We start from the raw sequence: 11,318 nt of genomic DNA, 5'->3' as shown, positions 1-11,318 counted from the left end.
TCAAATTTCGCGGCTCTATATTCAAGCATGTCGTCACTATCTACGAAGATCGTAACTAAAGCTAGCAGTAGCAACTCAGACTCTGTTTGGCCGAACGACTTGAAATTTGGTACTCTGTTCACAACTAGCCTAACTACAAACCCAAAGAAATATCGCTTCAATTTGAGCGCCCCCTTGTGGTTAAAAAAGAAAAACATATAAATGCTAACCAACATAGCCGGTTTTCATTTTATTTTGAAAAAAAACTTTAGACTATGGTGGATTGGAAAATTTGGGCAAAGAAAGGACATGATAATTGTCATCTGTGAATATTTGCAGATTTTTTGGAGTCATTATTGATTTTTAACAAATTTCTGAATATATTTCAGTATGACCAGCTCAGCTACGACCAAGGTTAACAATTTCTTCTACAAAAGCCGTTGAGTGTGGAGATTTCCTAAACTGCAAACATTATTCCACATATACACACGGTGATGTGGGAATATTTGGGAAATTTTATAATGAAGTTTCAATTTTTTATGATTTTTTGCATATTGGCTGGACATCATGAAAATGACGTTTTCAATTTTTCATAAAGAATGTGCTCGATCCAGTAACATGGAAATAAAAGAATATTATTCCACATGTAGGCATGGTCATTAGAGAATATTTTGGTAATTTTTGGAAGAGTTATGGATTTTTCATGAATATTTTGTTGGCTCATTGTGGTATAACATTACTGTTAAATTTTTTTTTACTGAATCAGCATTGGAACTAGGGACATGGAGATAAATGCATATTATTCCTGATGTGGACTTGATCATCTGAGAATATTTTGGTATTTTTCGAATGAATATTGAATTTTTTATGAATTTATGTCTTTGGCTCTGTGTGGTATCAAATGGCAGTTAGCTTTTCCTCCCTGAACTTTCTACACAAATTGTACCACCGTTATGTCTTACGAAGCGCCTTTGAGTACGCACCGTACTGGCGAGTTTCAACTCGGCCCGCTCGCCGAGAGAGGCGGCGAAGCCACGCCGGCGACACGTCGGGATCGGAGCGTGCGCATAGGGGCGGAGCGTGGGGGCTTGGAACCCGTTGATAACTGCTTGCAGTTCTAGTTTGTTTTATTTTTAAACAGTTAAAATCTGTTTTTTACTTTCTTAGTTGCTGTTTAATATAAACTGGATTTCTGATTTGGGTGCAGTTTTCTAAGATCTTGTCCCGGTTTCAGCTGTGGGGACAGCAGTCCTCTACGGGACGTCTTCGCCGTGCGGCGTCCTGTAGGGGTCGCCACGGTGACCGCTGACGACATCAACGCCCTGCACCGGAATGGGAAGCTGGAACCGATTAACGGAGAGGTGACGGTGATCCACAGCGAGGAGGCGGGGACTCAGATCATCCAGCACCAGGACTCAGTGACGGACTACTGCTCCATAGCCTCTAAATCCTCCCTGGAACCTTCAGACCTGGAGTCTCTGAGCCCCACAGACTGCAGTTTGTCCAACAGTGGCAGCTGTGTGCAGCTGAATACAGAGCCAGATGAGCCAGGCGGGGACCAGGATCAGCAGGTATCCACTAATCCTGATCCTGGATCTGCAGAGACCACAACGTCCCCAACATCTCAGCTGCTGCAGGCCTTCACTCTGCTGCCGGTGAACGGGACTCTGTGGATCCCCAGGTACAGCAGAAACATGTCCACACGGAGAAGCAGCTTCAGTTTAAACCAGTTCTGAGAGCAGTAAAAACCTGAGTAACAGGAAGCTGGATAAATACAACTAAAACCTTTACATCTGTCACCTGAAACCAATAACAAGTCAGGTCTAAGCAGTTACCGAGCCAGACTCGGGTTTGATCGGTTTTGGGAGTTTTCCAGTTCTGCAGGAGGGGCAGTAAAAATCATGACAAACAAAAGAATAAAAAGTGAGGAATAAATAAGTTTTACTGTCCACAGCAGTAATTTACAGACTGATTTGGGTTCAGTTTGCACACATGAGGAGCTGTGAAACCGGTTTGATCCCTCAGAGAGTCTTAAATCCTGGTCCTGGTCCCTCTTTTTGTTTCTGAGGTTCAGGAGTTTGAAGCAGCAGAATCAGAACAAAGTTGTCGGCTGAGAACAGATTAGTTCTAACATCTGTCCACATGTTGGTCCTCACATCCAGAACCTTCAAACTGAGCTCAGATCATTGATTCATTAATAAAGGTGGATTAAATGTGTGGTTCTGCAGGCGTGGAGGGGAAGTGCTGATCGTTGAGATGCAGTCACAGGATGGTCATCAGCTGAGGGGGTGTGTGGTCGCTGTCCTCAGTCCACCTGGACTGTCCTCTCTGGGGTGAGTTCAGCTTTATTGTCCCTCTAAGGAACACTTTGGTTTGACAGTGAAAATAAAAACAGAAAGGAATGCATATCACCCGCCGCCTTCATGCCAGACGTTCTGTTCAGCCATCAAAAACGTGACGTTGTGAGATATCACTCTCAGCTACTACCACCACAAATTCAGTCGCTCTCTTCCCTCCTCTCCTCCCTCCCAGGATCCTGGAGGAGGCGGAGCTCGTGGCGAAGGACACGGTGGTCTGTGGTTTCCGGGGGACAGACTCGGAGTGGAGCCTGGTGGTCTGGAGATCCTGGGGCTGCTGTGAGCTGGAGGTCTTCTACCAGTCCTACGAGAAGCTCAGCTGCCAGGAGGTCAGCATGAGGAAAAGGAGGTAGCAGCGAGTGAGCCGAAGGGATCCACCCCGATGGACGAGCAGAGAGGAGCTCTAACCCCCCACTGAGACCTGAGACCCCCACAGGAACCAGGAGAGACCACAACATCTGGATCCAAGACGAAACTGATGCTTTAACTTTATTTCACTTCCACCTGAACACCGTTCATCACGAGCTTCTGAAGTTTACCTCTAATCTGGAACTTTCTGACCTCTGGAGCTGAAACACTGAGCTGAACTCACAGGCAAATCACTCTCCCTGCCCTCCCTCCTGAGGCTCATAAACCTTTTCGACAGGTCAACTCTAAAAACGGCTCTAACCTGAAAAATGTTTAGTTTTAATAAACATTTCCACCGTCATTAGTTTGACATGAAAACAAGGCTCCTGGGAGGGATGATGTCATCACTAACCGGTGATGTCATCAGGCGGTGGAAGGAATGCTTCAAGGACCTAAATCCCAGACAGTCTGAGGACTTAAACTGGATCCAGGTCCGAGGTCGCTGAAGCTGCGTGGCAGCAGGACTCTGGGTCCGGATCAGATCCACCCTGGGTTCCTCAAGGTTCTGGAGCTTCCTGGGCTGTCTTTGATTGACACGCCTTCATACCGCCGGGTGGACGCCGGGGGCGGGGCCTCTGGGATGGAGGGTGTGTTGGGAGTGGGTTCCTGAGGCAGACCGGACGAAGGCGAAGCTCCGTGTTTACGGGTCGGTCTGCTGGAAGGAGAGGCCTAACAGTCCTCAGCAGGGAGGGGAGGGAGGGTGATTTGCCTGTGAGTTCAAACAGCTTGGAACTAAGAGAACTCCTCGGACGAGAAGAGAAACGTCTTCAACAGACTAAAGAATTCAGTCTGATCCAGTTTTCTTTAGAAAAGACTTTACAGAACCTGAGTTCTGTTCACCTAACGGGTCACATTCAGATGGACTCTTCAGAACTCAACAGGTTCTGTTGGATTCTTGCGTTCTAAGTTCTTGGTTCTGGTTTTTAACTGATTGTTTTAAATCATCTGTAAATTTTACCTCCCTGTTTAGAACCTTCTGTTCCTGACAGAACCCATCCGGGTTCCTGACAGGTTCTGGAGGAAGATTAACAGATTGTTCTGAACATGAAGCAATTTTTGTATTAAAGCAGCATGTTCTGGTATAAAAAGACAGTTCTGGTTCTGATTCTTTGGAAGCAGCTGTTTAAGGACCCCCCCCCCCACACACACACACACACACACACACACACACACACACTGATCAGACATGATCTCTGAGGCCCGGCTGGTTTCAGTCCACCAGAACCGGCTACGCTCACAGGAACCGCAGGAACCTTCGGGACAAATGTTTGTTTTGTGGTTTTGGGTCAGGACGTTCTGATACTGCCCGGGTTGGGGGGTGGAACCGGTCCTGATCTGCTGACCTTTGACCTCTGATTCCTCCTTGAGTTTCCACAGGAGAAGCCCCTGAAGGAACCCGGTCTGAGACCACCGAGGACTTTTCTTCCTGTCAGTTTAGTCCCAATAATAATTTATCTTTGTTCCAAACATTTCTTCTTTAATCAGGTTTCACTCTCGTCTCTTTGAGTTTTAACATTTGAGCTTTTATTTTTAAAGCAGGAAATCAAACTGCGGTCTCTCTTCCATACAAATAAAAACAACAGGAGATACAGAATTTCTTTTTTTATTCAAATATGATACATGTGACAAAATGACATCATTAAAAGACAGTTTGTGATTCGAACCTTCGGGCTTCATTCACATCCAAACGTATGAAAGGAATCGTTTCTGAAAGACTTGAAATCTCGTCTGACTGGTTGAGTTTGCGCCCGCCAGCCTCCATGTTTACGACTCTTATTAAATACGATGAAAGGCTCCGCAGTTGGCAGCTGCTTGTGAAATCACATCAGAGGAGCGGGAGTTTTCAGGAAAGTCCCCGAGGCAACGGGCGGAAGAACCGACACACCTGCTCAGGTGTGCTCCCACTTCAGTCCGCACACACACACACACACACCCGGACACCCAGAGCAGACTGTGCAAAACTCTTTGGTGGGAACCAGTTTCAGAACAGGAACAAGAACAGAATCAATCTGGAATCATTTCAATCAACAGAGTAAAAATATAAAAGCCTGCAAATAAAGGCTCCGCCCACACACCTCAAGATGTTCAGAAAAAAAATCGTTTCTGTTGCGTCTGCACCTCCAGCCTACGAGGAGACGATCACCTGCTGCCCTGAAAGGTGGGCGATCATGTAACTGCCTGTACGTGTCTGTGTTAGTAAAATATCTCATGAACCAGTGGACGGATTTAAATCATTAATCGTTGGCCGACTTCTCCAGTCAACTCCATTCAACATGGCCGCCACAGCTACTGGACCTCAGTCCGTTGAACAGGTGCGGAGCTAAGGTGTGGTCGGGTTTTCAGACGCCCCCTGCTGGTCATCGTGGGTTAAAATATGTGGACGGAGAAGAACCTTCATTAAAACAAAACCCGACGTTCCCGGGCGGAGCAGACGGAGCCGCAATAAATTATACAGCAAAGAGTTTCAAATCCAGCAGTTGAGTTCACAATGACAGGAAAAAAGAAAAATAACTGATCGTGTTCAAACAGTTTACATACAAAATAAAACATTAAAATGTAACAGAAGGTCTGGTGATAAATGTGACTGGAGTTTCAAACATCTTCACACTTTCTCAAGACAAACAATATTTAAATCTTTCTCTGCTGAGGGATGGGCGGGGCTTCAAAGTTTAGATCAAATTAATTAATGCTGTCGCCCAACTCAGCATCTCAGTCCGAAGTTTATTTTGAAAGGGTTATAAAGTGGAAGCTGTGGTCCCGGGTGAGCTCGACTTCAGGAACGAACAGGCAGGTCTGGAGCTGGATCCTCGGAGGAGCTCCAGCAGGAACCGACATCCAGCCCTGGAGTTCTGGAGCCGGGTTCGGACTCTGAGACTATATTGACTATATCTGTTAAAACTCAAGTGAGAGGACAGAGATGGACTAAGACTCAGAGACTCTGAGAGGAAGCTGAGAACCTTTGAAGGTCTCAGGACTCCATCAGGTTTCTGTTCACCTGCGGTTCTGTTAAAATAATTAGCCCTGCAGGACTGAAGGACTGAAAGAAGCACACATCCTGACAAACACTTCTGCAGGTTGGTCTCAGCTGAATATTCACAGAAAGATGGAATTATTACCAATGAATTTAAGGAGTGTTTTTGCTTTAAATGCCCATCCCTGCTCTGCCCCCACCGGAGTCTCTGTCCCCCACTGCTCAGAAAACCACAACCTTCTCTTTCAGTAAAAAATAAATAAGGAAGTTTCAGTTCCATGCTTGGTGTTTCAGTCAAGCTGTCCTGGCTGAGCCGTTGTTGGTGGCCAGCCTCCTGAAGCTGTGGTCATTCTTCTCCAGCCAGAGTTCAGCCAGCTGCTGGGTGGAGCCGTACGACGACGCTTTGGAGCCCAGGCACATCTTGTACTGCTTCGCCTCCAGGTTCGGGTCACAGAGGACTGGGTGGTGGACGTGCACTATCCCCGTATCTGAACTTCTGAACAAGCGGACCCCTGACTGGACAAATTTATTATAAAGGTCAACATCCTCCAGGCCCCAGCCCTGGATGGAGGTATCGAAGCCCCCGGCTCGGACCAGGTCTCCCTTGTAGACGCAGACGATGCCGAAGCCGTAGGTCCTCCAAAGGCCCGTCTTGGAGGTGAAGACGTAGTGGTTGTTACTTGGGACCTTGCCCGTGTACACCACTTTAGGGTCATACTGACTGAAGATGATGGGGAAGTAGGCCTGCCTCCCCAGGGCGGCGTTGCTCCGGCAGCGCTTCAGGAAGTCACTGGAGAACAGCAGGTCCACGTCGCAGTAGAACAGCAGGGAATCGTTGGAGAAGTGTAAGGAACCCACTTCCAGGGCCAGAGCTCTGGAGAAGGAACCAGCTACAGGTTTTATCTCCATCTCAGCCCGGGGATACTTCAGGTGGTACTCCCTCATCAGCTCCACCTGTTTGACCCGCTCCGTGTTGTTGTCGGTGCTGAACAGCAGGATCAACAGTTTCACGTTCAGGTTAGGGATCAAACAAACCTTTTCAAAGTTCGCCATAAAGCGAACAAAGATGTCATACCGTCCCGACAGAGGGACCAAAATGTTGACCTTGTCCTCCTTCGGCTCCCTCTGGTCCTGTCCAGAAGTGGCCAGCTTGAAGGGAACCAGCATCTTCAGGGAGTTGGACAGGAACGACAGGGAGTCGGACTCCTTGTTGATGTGGCTGGCGAGAGCCCTGGCATCCATCTCCTCCTCCTCTCTGAACTGGATTTGGCTGAAGGTCTGCTGAAGGTACGCGTGTCTCCTCACAGGAACCGTCATGGTCTTTCCTTTGTGCTTCTTGTAAAGCAGCAGCAGATCCAGAACATATTCGGCCCCGTACAACGGATTCAGCCTTCGGTAGCCATACTGGATTTCTTTAAAATCGATGACTCGGCCCCGTGTCTTGGCGTTGGCGTTGATCATCTCCATCACCTGCATGATGATGTCATCCAAGGCCTGCCTCTGAGAGGAGTCCATCCCGCGGCGCGGCGGCTGACTGTCGGATGATGAGAACAGGTACTTTCCTGTCAGGAACTCCCACTCCAGGACGTCCTCTCTCTGATGAGGATGGAAGCGCATGAACGAAGGAGGTATGCCAAGCTGGAGGTCCTCTCGGCTGGGCTCGGCCGCACCGTAGCGTCCCATCTGGACTATTTCTCTGTGCAGCTGGATGGTCCTGTGGCGCAGGTCTGCGATCTTGCGGCTGAGCATGTAGCTGTGCAGACGGTACTGGTAGGGAGGGTTCTTGTTGGGGTGGAGGGTGATGGCTCGATGGATCTTGCTGTTGTGCAGCTCTCGGATGTAGCCCTTCTTGTTGGGTTCATAGTTCTCGTAGAAGAGTTGCTGCATCTGTGGAAACACGAGATGAATTAACGTTAGCGCTCCTAAAACCGAACAGAAAAGATTCATTTCCTGTTGAGAACAATTTCTCAACCGACACCTGAGGTTTAGAGATTGATTCGTTTCTACAGTCAGGTTTGGACCTGGTTGTTTGAGAAACTGTAATTTGGTAAAACAAAGAAAAACTTTGGAGGAGCGGGGTGGGGGGGCGAGGAGGAGGAGGAGGAGGAGGAGGAGGAGGAGGAGGAGGAAGAGGAGGAAGAGGAGGAGGAGGAGAAGAAGTCTGGTTGTAGGATACCTCAGAGGCATTTCAAGATGTTCTCACTCTGGAACTTGTTTTTGGATCTAAAACCCATTTCTGTGAGGCTGAAACAGTAAAACCCATTTTCAGAGAATCGCAGCCTGAGTCGATCCTGATGTTGGTCGAGATCCAGATGTTTCTTCAGTCTGACAGCCAGATGTGTGCAGCTGGTTTAAAGCTGTCTCCTGAGGCGTCCTCACTCTGACAGACATTCAGACTCATTAGTCTGATTCCTTCACAGACATCAGCCTCAAACTGAGCCTGAATGGTTTCCTCCTGGAAGCTGAAGCTGTTTTAAAATGGAGGAAAGCTGCTCATTGTCAGATGTTTAGTTTGAGTATTTGTCTGTAGGTGAGCTTCGACAGGACTTCCTGGATTAAGTTAAAGTTTCCTCTCTAACCGGTCAGGAGGAGGGGGCCCGCTCTCCACGCCGTTTGCCCATCACCATGGAAACGCAAAAACATCTAAACATCAGTTCTGCCCACAACTATTTTTGGACCAGGAAAAAGAAAAAGTGCCATGACGCTGCGCCCCCTCCGAGGACCGAGCAGCGGTGGTTTAGACTAATGAATAAATAATCTGTCATTGTTTTAATGCAGCTTTATGTTCTGAGTTTATCAGCTCGCAGACTTTATGAGTTTGTTTTCTTCCCCCAGCTGGTGAAAACAATAAAGCAGGAATGTTTCAGCTGATTATTAACAAATAAAACGATTCGTTTTCCTTCCAGCCGGGCGTCAGCTTGTTTTCCCACGGACACATGAAACAACCAATCCAAGATGGCCACCGCAGCTAATCCTCATCCAGTTTGATGTGGTAGTAGCTGAGAGTCATTAACCACACACTCTGAGTTTAAAACTCCAGCATGAAAGGTGGCGGGCGATAAGCATTCCTTCATGGAACGCTAGGCCTTTAACTCAGTCCAACTTGGTTCTGGGTAGCAGCAGAACCCAAAGAACCCTCCGGTTCTGAGGCCTTCCACTCACAGAAGAGGAACCAGCTGTGACTTCATCTTCATCTTCATCATCAGTCGGGTTTTTACTCACAGCTTTGAAGCAAAAACTCTGAGGGTTCGACCCGCTCTCATCTGTCCCGGCTCAAAGAGCCGGTTCTGTCATCAGAGCGTGTGGAAACAGGCCGGGCCGGGCCCAGAATCACTGACGTCCTGTGGAACGAACAGCAGGCGGGTGATCCGAACCTTTACCCAGCGGCGGGTGATCCGAACACTGATCCGTATCAGTCCAGGTGACACTAAGGCTCTTAGAGAATAATCTGCTGTAATTGGATGCTGGTTCTGACGGTGATGGATGTGGTCACAGTGGACGGGAACTGGACCGATCTCAGCAGCATCTCTGGTCTTTCAGCTGACACTTAATTTAATTTAATGTAAAATTTATTCTCACCACTCGGGATTACGACTCTGTAATTAGGTGGTGATGTCACAGTTTCTGGGTTCCAGTGAATTCTGTGCGGTTAAAAAACAGAACTAAAAGTGAAGCAGCGAGCCGGTCCTCCTGTCCCCGTCCTCTGAGGACAGCCGTCAGGATTTACTGAAGACCTGCAGCTGTGGGTTTGTCCCTGAAACAGTGGAAACAGTCATTTTGACATCTGGCCCTGAACGTGTTGAGGCACCGCTCGTGTTGACTTCCTGAATATATTTTAAACGAGTTTGACTGACGGAGATAAAATCAGGGAAAACCGGGATCGAGGCAGAGAACTGAGAACTAAAACTTTACAACAATTAAACCTGGTCAGGTAGAAACCGGTTCACCGAGGACAGGCTGTTTTACATCAACATTCACTTCCTGTTCCGTCCTCATGTGTGGAGCGTTAAATAAACTTCAGAGGGTCAGGCCCGTTGACCCGGCCTTTCATCGGCTGTGGGGGAGGGAGGGAACACGCTGTGGGCTGGTTGTAGGTTTTATTCAGTCACGGCTCGTCTACCAGAGGAGAAACATCCAGCTAACGCTGTTAGCATGTTAGCAGATAAACATACGGCCTGCTGCGGCTCGTTAAGGAGGCTAATAACCAGCTACTTAATCACAAACAACTGATGTTTGAATCTGGACTTTAATGAACAGAATGAAGACTCCTACCTCGTAGGACCAGACGCACTGGACCCTGGCGAATCTCCTCACACACCGGCCCACTTCTACGTCTTCGTGGGTGGTGTACATCTCCTGTAGACACTCCCGAATGTGGGGCACCATTCTCCTCAGGACCTCCCGGCTCATGATGACACCGGGACCCCCCATGCAAAAGTTCTCCCCGGGCTCCAGAGCCAGTTTCCCCAGCTCATCCCGGGCCCCCATTCCCGTCTGGCCCAGGAAGATGGCCTCGCTGCTGTTCAGGCTCCGGAGGAAGCTCTCCAGCTTCTCGCTCTTGATGTAGACGTCATCATCGGCCCTCATGAACCACTCGTACTTGTCCAGGTAGTGGTCGTGCATGTACTTCAGCATCATGAAGGACTTCTTCTGAGGCGGGTACGAGTCATCCACGTTCTTCAGAGCCACAATGGGAATGGGTATGGAGGTATCCGAGCCCTCGCTGGAGAAGAACTCCACACGACCGGGAATCGTTTGTGCCCACGTTCTGTAAACAAACAAACAAACGGATAAAGTCAGGGAGAGACAGACAGAAGCAAAGAGGTCGCAGCAGCCTGGTCCTCATCCAAGATGGAGGTCTTCCTCCAGCAGCTTCTCCTCTGAGGACAAAATGACTGCTGGACTGGAGAGACCTTGTGTTGATCAACTTTCACACACAACTATAGCAGAACTGCAGCAGCACTGTTGTGACTGTTGAGCAGTTCCAAGTCTCAAAAATGTACATTAGTTCATGTGTTCAGAGGTTGGCACTGAGTGCTGTTGCTGTTAGCTCTTCTGTCACTGGGTGGCGCTGCTGCGACAGCGTGGCCCAGAGGAGCTGCGTTACAACTGCAGAGGGAGAAGAGCGCCTGGCGTCATCGCACATTTAGAACCAGGTTAGTTGGACCAACAGGAAATAAATGTGTTGTGCAACAGGAATTCATCCCTGCAGCAACATCTGGCCCAAGATTGTACGACATTCAGAGGGACTCCGAGAGAAATGATTTGTCTACAGCTAGTCGCAGCCCAGCGACATACTGCTAATAGTACTGAGATAGTACTCCGGGAGGTTTATACTTCAAATCTGAGGGGAAGTAAAAAAAACAGCAGTAAAAAAAACACTTCTCAGTTTCAAAAAAGCAGGAAGTTCATAAACCCACCAGCATGTTAAAGAAACCGAAACACTTCAGACTTCTTAGACTGTCTGAGGTTGTAATCAAGGTGTATTAGTATTTATGAGGTCGTGATCGAGGTGTATTAGTATTTATGAGGTCGTGATCGAGGTGTATTAGTATTTATGAGGTCGTGATCGAGGTGTATTAGTATTTATGAGGTCGTGATCG

At 48.2% G+C, this 11,318-nt stretch overlaps 2 protein-coding genes across 2 annotated transcripts in view; one reads left to right on the top strand and one right to left on the bottom strand.

Moving 5' to 3' along the window:
- Window positions 1–3,836, top strand: part of lrrk1 (leucine-rich repeat kinase 1) — a gene marked incomplete at its 5' end in the record, with an annotated part of 22,680 nt that extends 18,844 nt beyond the window's left edge. Inside the window, 3 exon segments of the mRNA XM_037979998.1 lie at window positions 1,214–1,660; window positions 2,208–2,312; window positions 2,512–3,836. Coding sequence (XP_037835926.1) covers window positions 1,214–1,660; window positions 2,208–2,312; window positions 2,512–2,689 — 730 coding nt within the window.
- Window positions 3,837–4,331: 495 nt separating this feature from the next.
- The window catches only part of chsy1 (chondroitin sulfate synthase 1), a 10,505-nt gene continuing 3,518 nt past the window's right edge, over window positions 4,332–11,318 (bottom strand). Inside the window, exons 2-3 of the mRNA XM_017441914.3 lie at window positions 9,988–10,483; window positions 4,332–7,602 (exon numbers count right to left, since the gene is read on the bottom strand). Of these exons, the coding sequence (XP_017297403.1) occupies window positions 6,010–7,602; window positions 9,988–10,483 (2,089 nt within the window). The 3' untranslated portion in view covers window positions 4,332–6,009. The remainder of the gene's footprint in view (window positions 7,603–9,987; window positions 10,484–11,318) is intronic.

The sequence above is a fragment of the Kryptolebias marmoratus genome, linkage group LG15 (assembly GCF_001649575.2).
Source record: "Kryptolebias marmoratus isolate JLee-2015 linkage group LG15, ASM164957v2, whole genome shotgun sequence".
NCBI lineage: Eukaryota > Metazoa > Chordata > Actinopteri > Cyprinodontiformes > Rivulidae > Kryptolebias > Kryptolebias marmoratus.
This window is presented reverse-complemented; position numbering and strand designations above follow the sequence as displayed.